The 24,669-nt window shown below is 38.0% G+C and overlaps 1 protein-coding gene across 1 annotated transcript in view; it reads left to right on the top strand.

Annotated features, from left to right (window-relative positions):
* Positions 1-23,861, top strand: part of DOCK7 (dedicator of cytokinesis 7) — a gene marked incomplete in the record, with an annotated part of 134,915 nt that extends 111,054 nt beyond the window's left edge. Inside the window, 9 exon segments of the mRNA XM_015815543.1 lie at positions 1,059-1,202; positions 1,858-1,989; positions 15,581-15,715; positions 16,758-16,847; positions 17,988-18,224; positions 19,501-19,644; positions 20,961-21,067; positions 21,685-21,852; positions 23,025-23,861. Coding sequence (XP_015671029.1) covers positions 1,059-1,202; positions 1,858-1,989; positions 15,581-15,715; positions 16,758-16,847; positions 17,988-18,224; positions 19,501-19,644; positions 20,961-21,067; positions 21,685-21,852; positions 23,025-23,067 — 1,200 coding nt within the window.
* Positions 23,862-24,669: the final 808 nt, after the last annotated feature.

Raw genomic sequence — 24,669 nt, 5'->3', positions numbered from 1 at the left:
TTCACGAGTCATAAAAGAGCCAAGGTTGCCTACCCCTGGTCAAGGGGGAACGCAGATTCAGCCATGTTACTAACTTAACAGTTGCAATGATTCACTTAACAACTTTGGCAAGAAAGGTGATAAAACGGGGCAAAACTCATTTAGCAACAGACATTTTAGGCCCAGTTGTGTTTGTAAGTCAAAGACTAGCTATACACTACACTAGCTTCAGGAAGGACGGGACTTGCCCCTCGGGAAATCTGTTTGATTTAAATTCAGTGATCTCTTAGCGACTACTGACTGGCCCCATAATGCCTCATTTTAAGAGAACATTCTCTTGATGTTCCTGGTAGGAAAGCTACTTGGATATTTCTCCATTTGCAGGGGTCTTCCCAGTGGAATGTGTATGATTGCATTATTGCATATATTAGAATTACACCTCCCAAATGTCTAACTATCTCGATCAAGAACTGACTGGTCATCTTGCGTTAGGGTCGGAAGGTTCATCTCGAGCAAACTGTGTGGTTTGGCTCTTTTACTGACTATTTTGACAAAATTCAAAGAATGTCCAATACAGAAAGATAAACTGTTGCAATTGTAGCAGTCATACCAGCAATGAAAAAAATACCAAGAAATGCTGGTACTATATTAGATGAAGCCCACAGAATGATTGCATCAGTCCCAATGGAAGTTACAGCAAGTAGGAGAAAGTTCATGGATTCAAAGTTTGGGGAAAGTTACGTAACAATGGTCACAAATAGTGTGTTATCACAATCCATATATATTTAACTGTATGCCCTCCATGAATGAGTGTTCATCTACATTAACCTAAGCCAATTGCTTTTCAAAACAAAATGATAACTTTGAGGCATAATCTGGACATCACCGTAATAACTTTTCTTAATTTTCACTGTCTCTGGAGATTCTCATTGGTAAACCAAAACAGGGAATTATGGCTTTTATTACCAGAATAGCCCATTATGCTGAAATATAATTGCATATCCAAGAAAAGATTTAGTGCTTTGGCCAAGAGATTGCATATTGATACCAGTGAAAGTAATTACTTTATGTTTCCTCAGAATGTCTCTTCAAATGTTCTAGAAGAATCTGCAGTTTCTGATGATGTGGTCTCTCCAGATGAAGAAGGGATTTGTTCTGGAAAGTATTTTACTGAAGCGGGTCTGGTTGGACTGCTGGAGCAAGCTGCAGCCTGTTTCTCCATGGTAGAAGAATTTTATGCTTTCTTTATTTCGTCTGGTAATTCCTTATAGCTACCTAGTAGAGGTGATATATGATGTACATATCTGAAAGCACTGAGCACTCAGAGGTAAACATGAAACATCTCAACCAGAATGTTTACATTTCAGCTGCTTAACTGAACTGAAATGTAATAGGAGTGGAAAGAATATCGACTGGATTGTATATGGATAAGAGGACATATTTTTGTGATATTGAGGGAGTTAGCAAAGTCAGCTTTCAAACACTTTTAATTAGCCAAGATGCAATTGTAACGTGCTCAAATTTTGCTATTTTGTTCAGCACCGTGTTTCCTTTGAAATCTTGTTCAGGCTGAAAGTGAAAGAGATTTGAAGACAAGGAGGGCCTAAATAATGGGGCTATTTTTTTCAACCCTCTGAAAGGTAGTGGAAAGAGGGAAATGGAGGGATGAATTCCTAAATGCCTTTTCATGGAATGTGTTGAAAGGAACACTCAGAATTGCTCTGTGCCCTAGATTACATTCTCTTATAGTTACAAAAGTATTGCAAACGAGCTTCTCAATTTCTTTGTCATATTGAAGCATTTTTATCATGTGTTGCACTTAGGATGTTTATTTTCTTGGTGAAGCAATAGATCCATCTGACATGTAGTCTTTTGTAGGCTGGTATGTATGAAGCGGTCAACGAAGTTTACAAAATCCTTATTCCAATTCATGAAGCTAACAGAGATGCCAAGAAACTGGCCACAATTCATGGTAAACTCCAGGATGCATTCAGCAAGATAGTTCATCAGGTAATGCCTGTGGGATCTATAGGGGAGAACGTGGCAAAATATATCAGCCTGATTTTCTATTAGGCCAATGCACTTTATCAGAAGGGCACACTATAAGAGATGTCCATGGGTTGCATTACAAAATGTGCGATCAGCTCAGGTGACAAAACAATGGCTAGATAGTTCTTCTAATTTCTCTAGAGCCACCTACTTAAGTCAGGTGGCAATTATTGTGTCCATTGGACATTCTGTTCTGTGCCTATTGTACAAGTAGAAAGCTGGCTCCACAAAACATGAAAGAATTGAGTGCAATTACTATGTGGGCTATTTTTCCCATTAGGTTTTAGTCATTTATCCAGTTTATATAATCATCTATCCAAGAAACTCTGGATGGTGAACAACAAAAACAAAGAATTACATTAAAGCAAAAACCAACTGAAACTGTACCAACTCTCAGTTAAAAACACAAACCACTACACACTTGCAGCTATGCTGGAGCTTCCAAACTCAATACGTTGAGTGCTCAGTGGAGTTGATTGGCAGGTACCTAATTTTAGGTCCTGCAGCTGATGCCTGTGTCTTGCGTCCTGGGAACATAGACGGCTATATCTTTGGATGTAGAGAACTGCATGGCTTCCTATTGCTAAAAGCTAGCAGCAGCTAGTAAGCTCTCTACAACATGGGCAAAGCAAAAGAAATTTGCATCATAACACCAGTAAACTGTGGTAAGACCAGGTTGTAAGTTAAAAGTTAAACTAGACCATTGTAATTTAATTTTTCTAGCGTCTTCCAAACATGAAATCTAACCATATCAAAAGTAGGATGTGTGGAATTTATTAACCATTGAATCTGTTTGAGAAGCTATTATATCAACATAAATGATATCGATGTCTCTACTATTGAGAGTGTTCTACTACAAATAATTATCCCTTTTTAAAAGGTTAGAGAATAAACTCTGATTCTGGACTGCTTGAAAAACTTCTAGTTTCTTGGTTACCAGACATGTAAGACTCCCATAGTTCCTTTCTGGCCCAGATTCAGCTCCAATGCTGTGTTTCCTTCTGATTTGGTTTTGCATCAGCACTGATTTAACCTTGGATGACATGGATGAGATTATTCGAGGCTTTCCTTTTTACATGCATTTGCAACCAGACTTGAAGCAAAAGAGATAACCATAACCATAATAAGCCAGATGATTAGATTTGAATTTAGCAAAAACTATTGGGACTGCCAAGTTGAGAAGGTTTTGGAAAATGAATGGATGGAGATCTTATGGGACTTTAAAATCCAAACATATAGGCACCTTGGTCATAACATCCTGATATAACAACTATTGAAATGAAGAAAGTCTGGGTCATTGATGTTGCTATTCTGGGTGATGCTAGGATTGAGGAAAAGCAATCTGAAAAAAAAATGTGAAATATAGGACTTGCAGATTGAATACTAATGAAAACATAATTCCACTATTATAGTCATCATGATTGGAGTCCTTGGAGCAATACTTAAAGGACTCTCCCAATATTTGGAAATTTTGAATTTATCAGACCTGCACACCCTAATTTTACTGAAACAACTCCCCCCCCCCCCCCCGGCTTGGTGCTGCCTATATCTTCAGAGGCTGCTTTGATATTTCTTAGATCTTTGGTCTGCAGTTTTCTTGGCAAAATGCATATATGGTATTGTAAATACCATTTATAGAACTTGGAGAAATATATCATTTATATAATTTGTGATGATTATGAAATGAATTAAAAACACCTTCATTGTCTGTACAAAATGAACTTTATTCTTATTTGTATACTGACATTCTCTGAAACCAGTATCTTGCAGGTAGTTCTCAACTTGACCATTCGTTTAGCGACGGTTCAAAGTTACAACAGTGCTAAAAAACAAAGTGACTTATAACCACGTGTGACCGTTGCAGCATCCCAGCAGACACGTGATCGCAATCCGGGCCCTTGGCAACCAGTTCCCAATTAGAATAGTTGCTGTATCCTACAGGCATGTGATAAACTTTTGTGATTTTCCTAGCCAGGTTCCCACAAGCAAAATCAATGGGGAAGCCGGCAGGAGGTTGCAAGTCACTGTCACACGTGTCTTGCTTTATCAGTTATGGGTGATTCACTTAATGACCATGCCAAAGGTCATAAAATCAAGTGTGGTTATGTGACGCCCCTCTTAACAATATTTTTTTTATGATTATGGTCATAAGTGGAGGACTACTATTACAATTGGGCCCAGAATCTTGATTGTTGCGGAAAGCGGTTATTAACCGCTTTGCTAAACAACTGCAATCCCAGGTCTCCCAGTTGCTGTCATTAAGTGGAGCGCCAGGGAGAGGGTCCAGGCGTTCTGGGCATGATGGGTCAGGACTTCTCACTACACTCATGAGGCCTGGCCCCTCTCCCCCATCCCGCCATGCCTGGGAGACCTGGTCCCTTTCCTTTCCTCACACAGACCAGATCCACTTACTTTTGTGTTAATCTGCAGCTCCTGATTGCCAAGGCCACTAACTCCACCTTGCAAGTCAACCCCATTCTCACAATGGTACAGAAGGCTCCTTCTCCAAATCAAGCAATTTGGAGAAAGGGCCTTCTGAATGATCGCTTTCACCAGCCAGACACAAGGTCTGTTCGAGCCTTCCAGAAGCCTGGCATTAATGGGTGTTGTTCCCTCCCCTAATGCTGCTTCCTTCAGAGGCCAGCCTTCAGAGCCTTTCTGAAGACTGGTGTTGACTGGTGTTCACCCTTCCCCAAACGATAGTAGACGAAAGACTCAGAAGGCTGGCATTTAATATATATTTTTGCCAGATTTGAGGTCCGTTCCTCCAGTGTGTGAAGGATTTCTGTTCTCTGCTAGGAGAGAAGGGGAAATTCCCCAGTGCGCTGGGGAAACAGACCTCAAATCCTCCATTCCTTCTGCTTGCAATCTTCCCTGCTGGCTTCTTCTGACTTCACCATTCACTTTCTGGGGAAGCCAGCAGAGAAGATCGCAAACAGGGATCACACGATTGCAGGGCACTTGACAACGGATCGTAAATGTGAACAGGTTGCTAAGCACCTGAAATGCAATCATGTAGCCACGGGGGTGGGTGGGGTGGGGATGAGGGCTTCACCATTTACGATGGCTGGAGACACTTTTGGTGCTGAGCCCATCGTAAATACGAATGGTCGTAAAAATGATTGGTCATAAGTCAAGGACTACCTGTACCTGCATTGCTGCATAACAAATACTGCATAAAAAGTATTGCATAACTCATGCACAAAGTTTTAATTTCTCCAGTCTGACATTAGTCTGGGTCTCAGGCTGAAATGGTGAATATGTTGCAGTGGTAAGAGAGGTTTCATATTCTCATTTGATTCTCAGAACTTTATAATAAAAAAAGAATAATTGCACACATACACACACACACACACACACACACACACACAGTGTGTGTGTGTTTGGGCCAGGAGTTTGTGTATATTTGCCAATGCAATGGAGCCCAGGACTGTAATCCCTCAACTCCTATCATTAAAACTTTTACATTTTTTGTCGGGGACTTTATCATGTTCCCCTTCAAACTTCACAATGAAGAGAAAGGAATAGTTAAAACAGAGATCCCCAACCTTTTGGGCACCAGGGACCGGTTAAGTGGGGAGAGGTTTTTCCGTGGACCAGACATTCTGCAGATGGGGCTTTGTGCGACCTGGTTGCTGACGTACTGCGGCCCAGTACCGGTCCATGGACCAGGGGTTGGGGACCCTTGAGTTAAAACATCTATATAGGAGGCAGACATGTATCGCCACATCCTTAGAGTTAGTCTTCATTCATTCATCAAAATGAAAAAAAATAATATAAATACGTGGCCCCTAAAAATCTTTTAAACCATTGTAGATGTATACTGCTGTATTGTTGATGGCACGTCAAGAAAGTTCTGCATTTGTTTCTATTACATACTTTTTTTTTTACTTTTTATTATACAGAGTACTGGCTGGGAGGTAGGTAATGTTTTTAGCTAGTAAAAAAGACTAATAGATTGGTTTGATGCCTCCTGCCAATGCTTTGCCCGCATATGCTAGTTGTGGGTATCTGTTGCTGTCTGCTATTGACCTGAATTAATTAACCAAAAAGTATTAGTAAAACTGTTGTGGTCATTTTAGACAATTTAGGTAGTGCATGAATTATGACACTAATGAGGTTCTTTGGGGAATGAACCATTTTTATCATTGTGAGTTTTGTTATTCTTTTTTATTCTATTTCTCATCCATATTGACCTAGAATATCATTTCTTCCTACCATGTTCTTACTCCCCTAACACAGGGGTCGATTTAAGTTCTAATGTTCAAGGAATTTGAATGCAAAAAATGCATAAGTTTACTCATATCATAACACATAACAAGTATTTATTTAAGAATTGTATATACTTGTCTCTTGTATGAAACTGAAACAAAAGCCAAATTAATTCAGATTAAAACTTAGCTCCCAAATATTCCGTTAGAGCATGGTTTTCGGTACCCCATTGAGTAAATATATTTGCTTTGATTATGTGATGCATAATTTTAATGTCTCTAGTACTTTTCAAATTACATTATGATCCAATACAAAAATTGGCAAGCTGTAAAAGCAACTGTGACTTCAGCAACCCCAAATCTAAATATAACCTACCAACTTTATCTCATTCGTATAACATTATTCAATCTTATTTTTCTGGTAAGGCCCACCGTCAAATAATTAACACAGATGTTTTAATAAATTAATAACAGTCCTTCATTTAGGTCAAAACTGGGAAGTAATGGTTAATAGTTTCAAACTAATCAGAATATTTACTTACACTAAGGGAAGCAAAATAACAGTTAACAACACACTTTTGAGTTTTGTAGTTTGAGATCTTGATCTGGTATAAACTTTCTTAGTTTCAGTAGAAGTGTGAGGTAATGATCGAAATGAAACATTGAATAATTTTAAATAAAGGAATCCTAAATCAATAGATTTCACATCTATTTCATTTTATTTCTCTTTTTTTATCATCACCATCAGCCTTTTTTGCTGAAGCCCAAAACTGTTCCTGATACTGACTTAAATTTAAATCACATCAGTGTGTTGTTACCACACACTGTTAAAGAAATATAACAGGCTTCCCCAGTCTTTTGCCTCCCTTTATATTCTGTCGACCATTGCTTGGAATTCTGAATGATGAAGTCCAGTGTATCTGATAGATAGCTGTTGAGGAGTGGCTAGTTTAAAAGAACAGCCAAGATTGTCAGCTTCATTTGTACAATAGCATTGTTGTTCAGGTAGTCCTCGACTTACAACAGTTCATTTAGTGACTGTTCAAAGTTACAATGGCACTGAAAAAAAAGTGACTTACAATCATTTTTCACAATTAAGACTGTTTACAGCGTCCCCATGGTCATGTGATCAAAATTCAGGTGCAGGTATTTAGGACGATTGCAGTATCCCGAAGTCATGTGATCCACCTTTTGTGACCTCCTGACAAGCAAAGTCAATGGGGAAGCCAGATTCGCTTAACCACCGTGTTCCTAACTTAACCGCAGTGATTCACTTAACAACTGTTGCACGAAAGGTTGTAAAATGGAGCAAACAACTGTCTCACTTAGTAACATAAATTTTGGGCTCAATTGTGATTGTAAGTCGAGGACTACCTGTATTTCACTGTTTCAGGGACATCCATGCACGTGTACACCCCAAGCAACACAGAGAAATTCAGCAAATGCAACTTTCCCACGTGAATCTTTCAGCCAGAAAAGGTGGGAACCTTTAGAAGGCTACACCCTTTTTTCATTAGTTGGGATTTAGAATCTTGCAGATTTAATGCAACATATCCATTTGACTAGTAGGCAACCTTGGCTCTTTTATGACTTGTGGACTTCAACTCCCAGAATTCCTGAGCCAGCCATGCTGAGGGGACAGAGAGAGGTTTCCAAGCTGAGCCATGCTGGCTCAGGAATTCTGGGAGTTGAAGTCCACGAGTCATAAAAGCCAAGGTTGCCTACCCCTTCACTACACCCACGAAAGTGATCTGAAAATGGAACTGATTATATTACAAGCTCAGTAAAAATATTTTTTTTTCTTTTCTTTTAACTTTTGCTTTTTGAGGAGGAGTTGTCCTCTGCTCCTTTGGTATTTTGCCTCTTTAATTCCTGACTGCGTCCTGTTCTCATGGAATCCACTGCAGTTAAAAGCATGTAGGTCCTGAATTAATTTCAGTGGAAACTCATTGCATGTGACTTTCTTATAATTGTGTGGAATATGTGCTAACAAAACATGGACCGTCCTCTGAAAATAACGCCAGTGTATCCAAATACTCATTGTTCGTGTGGAGAAGTTTTATAAGCGATTTTTAAAAATCTGCACTTTTGTTTGGTGTTGCATCAGTTGCATATAGTCGTTAGGTGTTTTAATCAGTCCCCTCTACTCATAAAAAGTACTGTGAAAATAAAGTTTTCTGCTTTTTCCTGGCTCATGATCCTTTATTTTCATCATTCCCACTGCAGAAATGGGATCTTTACAATTTTGCTTAAGAAGGCACTATCAAATAGACCCAAAAATTCTCAGAGCACATGAGGTCAGTTTTCCTGGATCCATGGCAGGGGTCTTCAAACTTGGCCCTTTTATGACTTGTGGACTTCAACTCCCAGAATTCCACAGCTAGACATGCTGGCTGAGGAATTCTGGGAGTTGAAGTCCACAAGTCATAAAAGGGCCAAGTTTGAAGACCCTGATCCATGGCCATTCAGCTTCAAGGAGACCCTCAAGGATTCAGGGGTTGTTGTTTTTTTTAAACCCAAGGTGCAACTTTGCAGCATTTGAAAGCTTTCTCACGCAGAAAAATCCAAGTATGGCACACACCATCTATGTAAACCTACTATAGATTAGTCCTTAACTTACGGCTACTCTTGAACCCTAAATTTACATTGCTAAGTGAGGCAATTGTTAGGTGACTTTTGCCCATTTTACGATCTTTTTTGCCACAATTGTTAAGCAAATCACTGCAGTTGTTAAGTGACTCATGCAGTCATTAAGCGAGTCTGGCTTCCTTTATTGACAGCTTGTCAGAAGCTGGCTGGGAAGCTTAAGATGATGATCAGATAATACCAGGACAAAGCAACCATGATAATTCCATGCCAGTTGACAAGCGCCTAAATTTTGGTCAGGTGACCAAGGGGACACTGCAATGGTCATAAGTGTGTAAACCGCTCAAAAGTCTCTTTTTTCAGTGCCTTTGTAACTTTGTCACTAAACAATTGGTTTAGTTGTAAGTCGAGGACTACCCATAATTACAAATCTGGAGCTTAATCAGTTTATGACAGTTTAGCAAGAAAATTTGGGGGAGGAAGGATTGTAAGCCAATTTCAGTTTCCTCACTTTTGACATTACAAGAAATTAAAATCATCTGCCTTCCCAGTAGCAACGTCTATTCCTAGGAGTTATATTTCTCTCCTAAGGGAGGGTTTCCTATTGAGGTTAATAGTTGGCACAAATCTGTTGCAAGAGACAAACAGATACAAAGGGACAGGTGAGGCACTCCCAGTTATATAGTATGGCTGTTCAGTGACCAGTTAATGGAGGACAGCCTAAGGGGAGTCTTTTCAATGTGTTTGATGCTAAATCGACCCCTGAAATGCACCTTCTCCTCAATTGCAGTTTTAACATAGTCCAGGAATGCTTTATTGCATGGTAAAACACACCCATGGTTTATGTTCTTATCCACCGCTTTGCACTGACATCCCCTCCTGCTGAATATTTCTCCCCGTGTGGCCTTTAATCTCCGTTGCATGCTTTTTAGCCAGTTCTTATTTTTAGAATGCTTGGGTTTTTCCTTTATTTGCTGCCAAATGCTGCTTATTTGTTTTTTGATTTTCCTTAATTAAAATACTTTCTGTTTTCTCCTCTATTGCCCTGGTTGCTGATTCTCCTCCCCACTTTTACTATTATCTGTTGTGGTAAGTTCCTACTAAGTTGTTGATGATTCTTAACAACGTGGCATCCCTCAATAATTTCTTTTTTTTTTTAAATCAAAGACTTATGCCAGCTCAGGGGTTTATGAAATGCCATATAAATTCTCTTCAATTGGGCTGGTGGGAAGGCAGGAAATTACTTCAGAGGCTGATTGGTTCATCATTGATGAGTGAGTAGCTTTTTCCTCAAGTAAAAAAGTTGGATGGCCTTCAGAATTTGGGTTATAAATTGAAAGCTGGGTTAGTTAGGAAATTACTGGAACAAAAACTTTTGGTTTTTATTCTTCCTATTCCAGATTATAAGATATTATTGTAGTCTAGTATTATATATTTGGGGATATTTTCATCTACCTGTTGAAAACAACAGTAGTAAGATTGACAGAATGATTTTAGTCATGTTTGGTGAAGTAAACCCAGTTGGCAAAGCTTTTGGTCTATATGCAGAAGAAAAAATTTAAAACATTATACCTAGCAGGTATTTACCATGCCTAATAACATATTATGAGCCCTTCATAAATCATGATGGCTGTATACCCGCTCTGCCAGATCTGTAATGACTCTACAGCGTTCACCTTCATTCTCTTTGTCTCCCAAGGACTATTATTTTTCTCAAAATAATAGACATAAATGCTTTTATAATATCTTCCTTACTCATAACTGCATTTTGCATCTCTCAGAAACAAAGACCATGGAGTATTAATGTGTTTTATGGCTTGAAAGCACGAGTTTGATTTCTGTGAATACCTTTGCTCAAAATCAGAGTTTCCATATAGATAATGCTCCACATTCTGAACAATAACATGATACCATATGATGTTATTGCCCTCTCCATTTTCTGCCTGTTAATGCTTTGTTTCATTCCAGCATGTTTTGCATTCACTCCATTCTAAAATTTTTCCAGGAACTGACCCATCAACGCATTCCCATCTCCCTAAATAAATGGATGCTAAATGGAAAGAAACTTCCTTTCATATGCCAAGTCCTAATTTGTCTTGGGTGACCATTGTTTTAGAATTATGGCAATCTGTTTGAAACTCATTATCGTAGAATACTTCTAATTAATTACATAGCAGCAAGCATTTTCTTAATTCTTTCATATGGATCATAAATAGGATAATTGGGAAATAAAGTTTGAAGAATCTAAAGCCCAGAAATTGCTGAATTACAGTTCCCAGGTGAGAATTGTCGTTCAGAAATATTTGGAGCATCACAGATTCATTGTTCTGAATTGTTAGGTAACGTTGCCTAAGCAACCTGATAGAGAAAAATGTAAATTTTCTAGGTACAGTAAAGAAGCAGATATCTTACATATATAAAATAAGAACAGCCTTAGAACTTGTACAGTGGGCTGGTGCATTGGAGGCAATTTTTTTCAAAGGCCAAATTAGCTGGGCCACATTATAATTAGCTTAGAGCAGACTTTGACACTTTGCCGCCCCCAGACCACATCTGGCCCTTTGACTGTCCCTGTCCAACCTGTATGGATTGCTTTTATTTTGAAAGTGACTTTTTTTTTTTTTTTGCAAATTACTTATGTGCATGCATGGCTATGCACTTTCACAGCCTTATTGGTTCAGCACTCCACAATAGTCCTAGTTTCTGATGTGGCCCTTCGTGAAAGTTAATTGGCCACCCCTGGCTTAATTGAACAAATGAATTGGAAGATTCCTTGTGGTGAAAAGCCTGTTTCAGTGTTCCCTGGTTTTACGCTCCCTAAAACAACTTGCAGAGTTTTCATTTTAAACAGATTTTAATTCAGTGTTAGAGTAACACTTGTTCTTCCCAATTGCAAAATTCCAGGATAGGCAATAATAACTTCAGAAAAACCAGAATATGCAATTAAATATACACTATCTCTTATTTACTCCATTCATAGCAAATACGCTAGATTAAAAAGTTCAGTTAATAATACCATTTTACTTCTACTGTATACCGTTCATTGACCAAAATCTTAGACTTACTGTATTCCCCATAACCAAAACGGCTAGCATTTTGAAGTTATGAAAACTGACATTTTTAACACAGACTTCTTGTCTGCTTATGCGAATGTCATTTGGATTTATAAAATACAACACATGTAAAGCTTGGTTTTAGGATCTCCATACGGTTGGAATCAGATAGCACTGTAGAATGCATCTTCTTTAACAATTTGTTTATGTCATATAAGGACATCCACTGTGTACCACATCCAGGTAGTGTGTAGAGGTAATCTTCCAGAACTTAAGAGTGCACACAGCTTGATCCAACACCCCCCCCCCCAATATTGTCCCTTTCTCAACTACTCCCTCCCCCCCCCTTTTTTTTTTTTACTTCTAGCTGTTTCTCTCATTTCTTTTTGATCATATCCATCCAGCTGTCAGGGGAGACATCTAAACTGCTAGCTCAAAGCTAGACCAAGGCCACATGCAGCTTTTTACTGAAGGCAGTAGCCAAACACCCAGCGTAATCTTCACAGAGCTGAGTTTTACTTTTAAGCTGTGTTCATGCAATATGGCTGACTATCTGCCATTCTCCCATGGTAAATTATTTAACTGATGATCCTGGACAGATGATCAAAGAAATCTGAAGCGGCTCTGGTTATATCAGCTAGCACCTTGTCTGAAAACGAAGGGCATATAGCTTTTTAGTTTAACAGGTTTAAATAATAATAATTAGAGGGCAGTAGAGGGGCAAATCTCTTTGCCTGTGTTTTATCTCCCCATGAGTCTGTGGGTAGAATGAAAAGTAAAAATATAGAAAACATCCTCTTAAGACAGCTCTTAAATCCTGTTTGCAGAATATGTTCTTACGCTGTAAAATTCATAATTACCTACAAAAACATTGGGGATACATGACGATTGAGCCTGATTTGAGAGTGACCAGGTTTTTGCATTTCCACAAGTAATTACACTTTAAAATGATCCAATTAAATGTATTATTAAAATGGACTTTTATTGAAGCCATACAAATGTTTGGTTTATGATGGTCTTAGAACCACACCAGATAGAAGTGATATTAATGTCCTTTTCTAGTTTGCTTGACCAATTGTTTAATTGGCAGGTCTAAAAGCTGCACCTGTGTTCACACTTGCAACCCTGGTGTTCACTTAACAACCATTGATTCATTTAATGTCCAGGGTGATTTGCTTAATGACCATCATAAAAATGGTCATAAAATCAGGTCCGATTCAACTTATAACCACAATGATTTCCAACAGAACTCATAACCAGTTCTGGTTATAAGTTGAGGACCATCTGTAATTGTTTGACAATTTTGACCTGTAAAAAGTGAAACTTTAAGCACATTTTTCAAATTATTCCACATTATAGACCGGCAGGCTTTTTCAGAACTGCCATGTCATGGTATGCAAATCCAATTAACCTGTTGTTTCTAAACAGTCAGAATTTTTTAAAAAATATGTATCTGGAAGTATGTAAAGGGTAGCCTTTATCAGTAAATGCACATCACTTGACCTTCACCCCTGCTGCTCATATGATGAGTTCTTTGCCTTTGAAGAACTGGACCTGATTGCATTTGATGGTGATGAAGCCTTATTTTCTAAAACAAGGGTTTCCAAACCTGACAACTTTAAGACTCGTGGATTTTAACTGCCAGAATTCCTCAACCAGTCACGCTGGGAGCCAAGAATTCTGGGAATTGGGGTCCACAAGTTGCCAAGTTTGGAGATTCCTGTTCTAAAAGGAGGAAAGACACCAATAACCATTGGAAGAATAGGCCCAGATCCAATCTTGAATGGTAATTTAATTAATAATTAATAGTTAAAAGTTTTAATTGTTTGTCCGATCAGGTTCTGTACAAAACAACTTTTCCTGGAAGAACCACAGTAGGGTGCTCTTTTCCCCTGAAGCTTTTTGCATATCCCAATCTGAGCATCTTCCTAAAAGATTCTCTGTTCAGCCTAAACAGCAATAGCACTTAGACTTATACAGTGCTTCACAGTCCCTCTCTAAGCGGTTTACAGAGTCAGGATCTTGCCCCCAACCATCTGGGTCCTCATTTTACCAACTATGGAAGCCTGAGTCAACTTTCCTAAAGCTGGAAACTTAAGCTGGAGGCTTGGTTTAACTCTTTTCTTCTCTATTAAACATAATTCTGAAACATAGTAGTGGGACACAAAGTTCAAAATCTCTCTGTGTTGTTCTTTTTTTTCCCCTTTTCTTTTTTTAAGAAAAAAGAGAAAGGTAGTTCACAGAATATAACTGTGCCATGAGAGTCAAGGTGAACATTTGGAGTCCTTTTCTCAGCTATATTTGTTCAAGTAGTGTGATCTTTTTGTGGGGGAGGAAATTCCAGGACGGGTAACCTTAATTTCAAACTCTGTGCTGCTTTGTATCTTTTAGTTACATGTTGTCTTTATAAAACAGTGCCCTTTTTTCAGTTTTGCTGCTATAAATCAGGGATAAGCATTCTGGTGCTTTTCCAGATGCCTTCCTTTGCAATCCCCTTAATCCATGGTTAGTATGTCAATGGTATGGATTCTGGGTGTTGTAATCTCAATAGTCTGGAAAACAACAGTTGCTATCCTTGGCTTTAGTGTTGCTTTTATTAAATGCCCAAGTGAAAGGAACTGCATGGGAACCTATAAAGAACCCACAGGATATTTCCCATCCTATAGAACTCTGCACCCTATGACCCAAATCCCCCTAGACATGCACATGGTTTTTATGGCACAAAAGGACATGCACAAAGGGAGAACCGGCAGGCAAAACTTCCTTAAACCATAACCATTATACCTATACTACATAGAGGATAGAGTAGATGACCTGTATCCCTTCCAGTGTTAGCAATGCAAATCTTATTACTACAAACAGAAGAATTTCAACTGTCACTGATATTTGAGCTGCAGACACACGGTATGACCTCAGGAACAATGGTTGGAGAAAGTTTGGTGACAGCGTAACTAAAATCATCTTCCCAAAATTGTTTTCATTTCTTCTAGAAGATAAAATTATACTTGAGAATAACTCAAGATTGTTACCATGGCATTCTCCACTCTACATTACATATAGAGCTAGCATCACATATGACACATTGGGATAATGTCATGTTCCTTGCATAGCCAAGTGGAACTTCTTGAAACCAAGGTTGCTGTTTCAATCTTTGGCTATTGTTTTAAGAGAAGTTACAGATAACAGTCATTTCACACTCACAGCACCTCCGTGTTCCTTTTGAGTGCAGCTACATCCATAGCAAACCACAATAGTGCTAACAGTTGAACATAATTCACATCAGTGCTTAGACTGTAATGTACAGATTTATTCTGAAGTTATTCAAACTTGTAGAATTTAGAAATGTATCTTCCAATAATTGTAGAAATAAAAGAAACCCATTTCTAAGGAACCCTCTTCAACCGATACTCATAGTATCATCTAAATTCAGGCCATTAAAAGTTATTCCATTCTTCCTATGCAGAGCTAAGCCACTGGGTTTTTTTCCCCAATAATGCATGAGATTCCCATAAATCTCATAAGTGTAAAATTTAATTTTGAATTTTGCCTTTGTGCTGTACCTTGTATAAAATATCACTAGTACTTTTGGTTAGTTGATTGGTTGTTGTTATATCCTTGCATGAGGTTGTACTTTAGAGAATTTTTATTTAAAGAGTAACAACGTATTTTATATTAAATATCACATAACTTTATATACCTTAGGATGGTAAGCGAATGTTTGGTACATACTTCCGTGTTGGCTTTTATGGAACTAAATTTGGAGATTTGGATGAACAGGAGTTCATGTACAAGGAGCCTGCTATAACAAAACTTGCTGAAATTTCTCATAGATTAGAGGTGAGATTTCCTGGTCAAGCTTAGAATATTTGCCTACATTAATAAAGATTTTAAACTTTTACTTTATTTCTTTTACTGCATTTCAATGAAATTTTAACTATACTAGTTTTAGTAGCTTCAGTTTACATTGTTTTGAAAGTCACTTTCATGATCTAGTTGCATTGGAACTTGGGGGATATATATATCAACCAATATTTTTAATTTTAAAAATTCTCCTTATTTGTATACAACAATAAGTCACACTTTCCGCCATGCTGATACTTGCTCTAGATCAGTGTTTCTCAACCTTGATAATTTTAAGGCATGTGGAATTCTGGGAGTTGAAGTCCACATGCCTTAAAATTGTCAAGGTTGAGAAACACTGCTCTAGATAATTCTGTTTTGTCTATATGAGGATTAGCAGTGGGAAAATGAACTTCCTCAGAACATATACAATGCAGAGTCCCTCTCTGAGGAAGATGGGTGGTTCAGAAATGTGAAAAATAAATATAATTCTAAAATGTATTTAAGCCTTTCATTCACGAGTTTAAGGTTGTGTACATAGCACATCATTCTGTTTTTCCCCACATCAGCAACACTGAAGGTAGGTTAAACTGAGAGTGTGTGAATTAGGATTATGACATGGAAGCCCTAGGTTCAGATCCATCACCAGCCGTGGTAACTTATCATATTCAGCCCAATGTGTCACAAATTTGTTATGGGGATAAAATTGGAGGAAAGAATGCTGTGCATGACACCTTGAGTCTCTGATGGAAACACAGGACATAAATCAGACAAACTATAGTACATTTATTATTCAGAATGTCATGAGCAGAAAGCATGATAATAATAGAGAATGAGTAATGTTTGAAGCTAGAGAGATAAGAAACAGTGCTTTCAAACCAGATAAAATCACTAGGTTTATAGCAGGTCCTGTATATTGCAGTTCTAAAGCTGGGAAAAAGAAGTCAGTTGTGATGGGACGGAATGCCTGTTTTTGCTCAACTTTTGTTTAAAATGTTGGCTTCTGTTCAGTTCTTAATATCATGTTTATCATTTTCAGGGATTTTATGGAGAAAGGTTTGGTGAAGATGCTGTTGAGGTTATTAAAGATTCTAACCCTGTTGACAAGTGCAAATTAGATGCCAATAAAGTAAGATATTAATTTATGATCAAACATTGTATTTTGGGCCTTGTCTTGATGAACATTTTTCTGTGTGATGTTAGAAATGGCCTAACTACCTGACTACTTCTCCCAAGAGAATAAGGATAACAAGTTGTATTTACACTTTCCCTTTCAATCTAGATATGAATATAGCATGTTTCAGGAATGAAATTGATCAGGAGGAATAAAGCTGCTCTCTTGTTATACTGCTTCTGCTCTGTCAACATATGTATAGCTCTTACTTATCTTTATTATGTCCAAAGACCATGCAAAATAAAAAGGGGTTTTAAAAAAATCACATAATTGTGAGGGCAAACATTCAGAACCAATCAATTGAACAATTAATAGAACAATTAATCAGTGGAACAACCTGCCTCCAGAAGTTGTGAATACTCCAGCACTGGAAGTTTTTAAGAAGAGACTGGACAACCATTTGTCTGAAATGGTATAGAGTTTCCTGCCTGAGCAGGGGGTTGGACTAGAAGACCTCCAAGGTCCCTTCCAACTTTTATTATTATTATTATTATTATTATTATTATTATTATTATTATTATTATTATTATTATTATTATTATTATTATTATTATTATTATTATTACCCACAGGCATCAAGAAAATCATACAAATATAAAATACAATAAAATTTATTAAGCATGGCGTCGTTAGAAAGGGGTTGTTTTGTTTGTTTTAAACCAAGTTTTTATTTTCACTCACTCTGCCCCGTCCCCGCCCGCCCTCAGGGCCACTCCGTGCCCCAGAGCATCATCTGTGTGCGACAGGGCATGAGGATAGAGTCTTGTTCCTGCTGCCCGGCTGCCATGTCCTTGGCTGCACTGCTCCGTGCAGGCCGCGCCTGGGGACGACTGTCCTCCAGGGGGCTGCTGATGAGGGGGCCATGGGGGGAAGGCAGGGCTGGGGCAACAGCGCGCATGCCCACAGAGAGGGCTCCGAATGCCGCCTCTGGCACGCGTGCCATAGGTTCACCATCCTTTAAAAACAACTGTGAACTGCTAGTTTCAGAACCTGCCATGTGGGAAAGGGCTTCTTCCAGCATTAATAGAACCACTCATTTCTGTGATCGGTTATGTTCTAACATTTTATTGCTGTTAATCTGTTTTCCTTCCTCAGGCTTATATACAAATCACTTACGTTGAGCCTTATTTTGATACTTACGAAATGAAGGACAGGATAACTTATTTTGACAAAAACTACAATTTGCGGCGATTCATGTATTGTACCCCGTTCACATTGGATGGCAGAGCTCATGGGGAGTTGCACGAACAGTTCAAAAGGAAGACTATCCTGACCACATCACATGCTTTTCCTTACATTAAGACAAGGATAAACGTCATTCACAAGGAAGAAGTAAGTCTTGTACTTCCATTATACTCTGCCTTTAAAAGAGATAAAAGGCCTGGGTGATGAAGGAAATGATGGACAATGTGTTTAGTGCAGTATTTTCAGACAACTCCGTTTTAATTTGCAACACTTAAAAACGATCAAGTTATTTTTAATTTGGTAGCATCTTCACGAGTCTTTGAGAAAACAGCTTATGCTTTGTTCGTCACAAAATTCTGCTGCTGCTATTATTAACATAGATTTATGTGACTGTTGAATAAACAAGCACCCTGAATTTATAGAAGCTTATAATTTAAAGTATGGTGAAGGAGATGAAGTAGAAGAAAGAGTGAAGTGAAAGAATGCAACGTATCTGTCTGAGTCTTAAATTAATGGCCCATAGTCCCATTTCATTTCTTAAAAAAACATAATTGAAAGTTGCCATTTTGCTTTGTAGTTCTCAGAATTAAAAAATCCTTACAAATCAAAGTATGCTTCTCAAATTACTAATTCATGTATTGACTTTGTAGCCATCTTTTACAAATAAAATCTTTTCTGCTTCATTATTATTATCATCATTCCTAAGTTGTGAATTAATTAGATCCACATATCACACTAAATAATGTTTATACTTGGTTTTGGCTTTGTACTATAGGTGAACCCATACACTGTGTGCTTTAGCAATAGCACTTAGCAATAGCAATGATACTTATATACCACCTCATAGTGCTTTACAGCTTTACATCCCTCTCTCTGACAAGAGTCTTAATTTTACCAACCTTGCAAGGATGGAAGGCTGAGTCAACCTTGAGCGGTCAGGATTAAACTGCTGGCAGTCGGCAGAGTCTGCAGTACTGCATTCTAACCACTGCACCACCACAGCTCTTATCTTCAGCTTTTGTGCACGAACACAGATAACTATGGAGTATTCTGCAAACTGTGGTTAAAATAAACCACAATTGTGGTTTAGTGTGTGAATCTTGGTATCATCAATCAGTAATTAGGGTCCATTACCCAGTAAATTGCCCAGTAAAAAATGTTTTACAGAATATTTTTCAGATTGTTCAGGCTTTCTACTGCAGAAAGCTAGTATAGGGCATTAGAAAATTAGTTGAAACATTAGATGGGCTCCTGGGGCATTTGGTAGCAATGGCCACCTGTTTAAGTACTATTTTTTTAGTATTACTTTGCACTGGGCAATGGAGGGGAAAAATCCAAATGTTTTCTTCCCTTATTTAGAAAATAAAATATCTGTAAATTTTCTTAATGCTTTTTGCATACCCCTGGGTCTTTATTTTGTTAGATAATCTTGACACCAATTGAAGTTGCCATTGAGGACATGCAGAAAAAAACCCAAGAATTGGCTTTTGCAACCCATCAAGATCCAGCAGACCCAAAGATGCTCCAGATGGTGCTTCAGGGCTCAGTAGGCACCACTGTAAATCAGGTAAGAATATAGAGTATCATAAAGCACAACGATTTGGGTATTTAAAAGTTAAGAGTATGCTGTTAAGTACAAGTCTTTATTTCGATGGCTACATGGAGGACTTTAAATGGCATGTAGTATAGGTAGTCCTTGAGGTACGACCATAATTGAGCCCCAGCTTTATGTTGCTAAGTGAAACATTTGTTCAGTGAGTTTTGCCCCATTTTACGACTTTTCTTGTCACGTTTGTAAAATGAATCATTGTAATTGTTGAGTTAGTCACACAGTTGTTAAGCCAATCTGGCTTCCCCATTGACTTTGCTTGTCACAAGGTTGCAAAAGGTGATCAGATGACCCCGGGACACTGCAACTGTCATAAAGTTACCAAGCATCTGAATTTTAATCATGTGACCGTGGAGATGCTGCACTGGTTGTTAAGTGTGAAAAACGGTCATAAGTCACTTTTTCCAGTGCCATTGTAACTTTGAACACTCACTAAATGAACTGTTGTAAGTTGAGGACTACCTGTATCAGATTTCTTCCTGTTAGCATACATGGAAGTGAAAAGAATGGATAATTTTCTATCATAGGATGACTTACGTACTGGCACCTGAATTGATAAGAAACAAGAATGCACAATTACTATGATTGGAAAAGGGGGAGGTAAAATTTCAACTCTGTTCCTCCCTAAAGAGCCACAATCATCCAGATCCAGATGGCCCTCACTCTGTTGTTGTATACAAGAGCTAGGAAGACCTGGTCCTTTGCCCAGGCCTTCGGCAAGGGAGAATGAGACCCCCTCACTTCATCGTGCTTGCCATTTTTTTTTACTTTTTAATGTTTTATTATAATTTGATTGTTGTGACCTGCCCAGAATCTTTGAGAGTTGGGTAACATACCCAGGTCAACCGAAAGATGAAGTCAACGTTGTGGGCTGAGGAATTCTGGGAGTTGAAGTCCATAGGTTGTAAAGGAGTCAGAGTTGCCCATCCCTACTGTAATGACAGTTATAGTGCCAGTTATAATAACTAAGAAGTGCATTTATGAATTAGTTTACTGGTTTTATAGTCTGGTTTTATTGATTTTTGCAATGTTGCAGATAGCTCAAGGTTATAGCTTTAGTTGCTTAGCCTCATACAACTGAAGTAGCATAATTCTAAATAAAAACACCTCAAATTAGCCCCCAAATATTATCTTTTTCAATATATTAAAGGCAATGATGTGATTTGGTTTTTGTGTTGTCTGTCTAAGGGCTTTTGATGTATAAGGTTAAAGAAATCTACATTTTATTAAATATGTCGTGTCCATAAAATTATCTTGTCCTTTTTTCCATTAAGGGGCCGCTGGAGGTTGCACAAGTATTTTTATCTGAAATACCCAATGATCCTAAACTCTTCCGCCACCATAATAAACTTCGGCTTTGTTTCAAAGACTTTACAAAAAGGTATTTGTTTGGTACATGTTTGTTACAAAAGGTATCATTTGTTACAGTATAAAGATCTGTACTTTTTTTCCCCCTTCGGTTAGCAAAAACAAATCTTTTGGGTGCTCATTTCTATGTCTCTTGTGTTATTTGAGTCCCTTTCCACTTTTCAGTCTAATGGATAGGAGATACTTTCTTAATACAATTTTGAGAAATTACTGAAATGTTACTTTTTTTAATGAAAAAGCAGGTTATCTTTATATTTGAGACAGTGCTACCTATTTACATTTGTAAAATGTTGTGGAGGCCAGACATTTAGCATAGACAGTAAATTGGTTTTATTTTTTTCAAAAAGCTCTCCATATTAGAAAAAAGAAAATGTCCACAATTACTTGGTAGCAAGTGTGCCAAAATATAGAGAAACTATAGTGCTGAAAAACCAGCTTCAGCAGTACAGCACGACTACCCCCCAAAAATCAAGCTGCACTGATTTTATGTGAAATGAACTTTCAAATAGGCGTAGTTCGCATTATCTAGGAACTTAAGGACGAACAAAGATAAATTGACAAAATGTTTAATTATCATCTAATACGTTTATAATCAGTTGCTCACTGAAAATACTTTGTATTGTGTTCTAGATGTGAGGACGCCCTACGCAAAAACAAAAGCTTGATTGGTGCAGACCAAAAAGAGTATCAGCGGGAACTTGAAAGAAATTATCATCGTCTCAAAGAAGCCCTTCAGCCCTTGATAAATAGAAAAATACCCCAATTATACAAAGCTGTTCTACCTGCTGCTTGTCACAGGTCATTCTAATACAACATTTCTCATTTTTCCCCCAAAGGCCTCCTGAATGAAAAAAAAATATCTACCATAACTATACCTTACGTAACCTATTGGGTAAGATGGTGCCATTTTCCATAGAGGTGGCCCTTGACTTACGACCAGTTTCCATTGCTAAGCAAGACAGTTGTTAACCGAGTCACACCCTATTTTACCACCTTTTGGCCATAGTTGTTAAGTGAATCACTGCAGTTGTTAAGTGAACCGTGTGATTGTTAAGCGTTGCTAGTTGGAAGCCTGCTAGGAAAGTCACAAAAGGCGATCACATGACCCCAGGACCCTGCAATTGTCATAAATATATGCCAGTTGCCAAGCGCCCAAACTTTGAACACATGACTATGAGGATACTGTGGCATTCGTAAGTGCGAGGAACAGTTGTGAAGTCACTTTTTTCAATGCCGTGGTGATTTTGAACAGTCCCTAAATAAATGAGTGTTAAATCTAGGACTACTTGTATTACATATTGATTGGCTCAAAGCCCGGCTGTCTTTTTCCGTCTATGGGTAATTGACAGAGGACCTCCTCACAACTTCGCTGCTGACTTCCAACAATCCAATTTAATGAGAAAGTTAGCAGGAAGTTGCAAGGTGGCTCACAAATAGGCCAGCAGACAGACAAGTTGCTCCTGCCAGGTGGGAGAGGGAACATGGGAGTGTGCAGCACGCACTTGGGAAGGGTACGCTTGGGAAGGGTGCCAGAGTGGCCAGGGAGATGCAGCATGAGCGCAGAGCGGCTAGGGTAGGGTGCAAGGGTGAGAAAGACTTAACCGAGCAACTGGAGACCTTCCCTGTCAACTCTTCCATTGTCTTTGCTTGTGGGAAGCTGGCAGGAAAGGTTGCAAACGGCAATCACATGACTGTGGGACACTGCAACAGTCATTAAGTGTGAGCCGGTTGCAAAGACCCAGATCGTGATCATGTGACCTCAGAGGTGGTGAGACAGTTGGAACTTTTAAGGACTTGTTCAGTGCTATCGTAACTTCGAAATGTTGAACATTTGATCCTTAACCAATGTTCTATAGAAGAAACGCTTTCTGCAACAGATTGTTGTTATTCAATTGGCAAGAAATAAAACTTACATTCTGTGGTTTAAGTTGTAGTAGCTCATTTCACGTTTTTTTTCCCTCACTCTCCAGAGATTCCTTCAGCAGAATGAGCCTTCGAAAAATGGACATATAAGCACCCGAGAAGGGACTTAAGAGTTTTAAGGTACTGAAAAGGCAGGTTCAGTGTTATCGACACCAGGAAATTTGTGGAATTTGCTCTGGGCAGCTAACAGATGTTCTTTTGACTTGCATGGGAGCATTAAGTGGCCAAATCTTTTCTCCTGGAAAATGTAGTTTTAAATTTTGTAAAATCTATTGCAACAGTATGAAAGTATTTTTAAAACTTTTCTTTTTTTAATATTCAAAGGTACTCTGAATTCATCAACCTTATTTATAGCATTCTGTAATGTGATTTTTTTTTTAGTTTGTATATTTAATTTATAATAGCATTTTAAAAAGCAAACAATTTTTAATATAGTGTTTGTTTATATTAATGGTACTATTAAATATTTGAAAGTTTCCACTTTATTTCATGCTTTTCTTATTCATCTCCATGTGCAAACACAGTTTTTAAAAATATGAACAGGTATTGCTGAAAGGAATGCTTTCTATTATAAATTTACTCTTTATATATGCATGATTATTACATCTTAAAATTACTAGGGTAGCTTGGAGCTTTATGTTTTTAGTATAAATTTGTACTTTCTAATACTGTTTGAAGCCACTGTAAATAAAACAGAAGGTTTGACTAAAAGGTAACACATAACTTAAAAATTCATCTTATCCTCCCATCTCTGCTAAAGTGTTTTATGCTAGGGTTCTTTTTAAATAGAACAAACACTGGATTGAAAGGATGAAGTCAACTAAAGTGAGATTTAAAAGTTAATCATATACTGTCAATACCATATCCACTATTTTATTAACACATTTGAATGTTCACATTCTAGCTAATTTATTTTTCTTCCCTGTAAAGTTATTATCAACTTTTATTTGTTAATGATTGGACAACTTCCTTGGCTACTTCCCAAGTGCCTCTGCCATATAGACACAGGGAGAAAATTATCTGGAATGTTTGTCTTTGCAATTTCTGGCCTGATCTAGTTTAAGTTTCCTTTCGCCAGTGTATTTCCTTAGCACCAAATTTGCTACCATTTTGTTTTGATTATGGAGTTATGGTACTAATGGCCATTTTTAACTCTCTTTTAGATCACTTGCCTCCTACTTTCTGTTAGGTTGGAAAAGAACAAAAAGGCAAATATAATTACCTCCATCAACTTTTGCAATGTTAGGATTCTACTGCCAACACTATCTAACACTGAACGTTGGTGACAAATTCTCATCAAGTTCAAGAAGTGGTTCAGAAACCCAACTCACAGGTGTGGCAACTTTTAACTTAGCTTCACCTATTGGGGCATGTCTCTGCCAACTGTTCGGAATGCAAAGACCTTTTATTTTGGCCATTGATGGATACAAATTCTATAAAACAAGAAAAATTGTCCCCTAAAATTAATAACGGTTGGCAACCCTTTGTGGGCAAATGGGCACAGTTATAACGCTGGGTTGACAATTTGCAAGCCCACGTTCGAAGCCCAAGTGCTGCTGTGTTATAGGGTGAGCTCCTGTCATTCACTCCAGGTCCTGCTAACCTAGCAGTTTGAAAGCATGTGAATTTGAGTAAATAAACTGGTATCACTTCAATGGGCTCATTAAGGGGGACTGGTTGATCCTTTCACCT

This window comes from Protobothrops mucrosquamatus, unplaced genomic scaffold, assembly GCF_001527695.2.
Source record: "Protobothrops mucrosquamatus isolate PMUCROS unplaced genomic scaffold, P.Mucros_1.0 scaffold347, whole genome shotgun sequence".
NCBI classification, from domain to species: domain Eukaryota; kingdom Metazoa; phylum Chordata; class Lepidosauria; order Squamata; family Viperidae; genus Protobothrops; species Protobothrops mucrosquamatus.
This window is presented reverse-complemented; position numbering and strand designations above follow the sequence as displayed.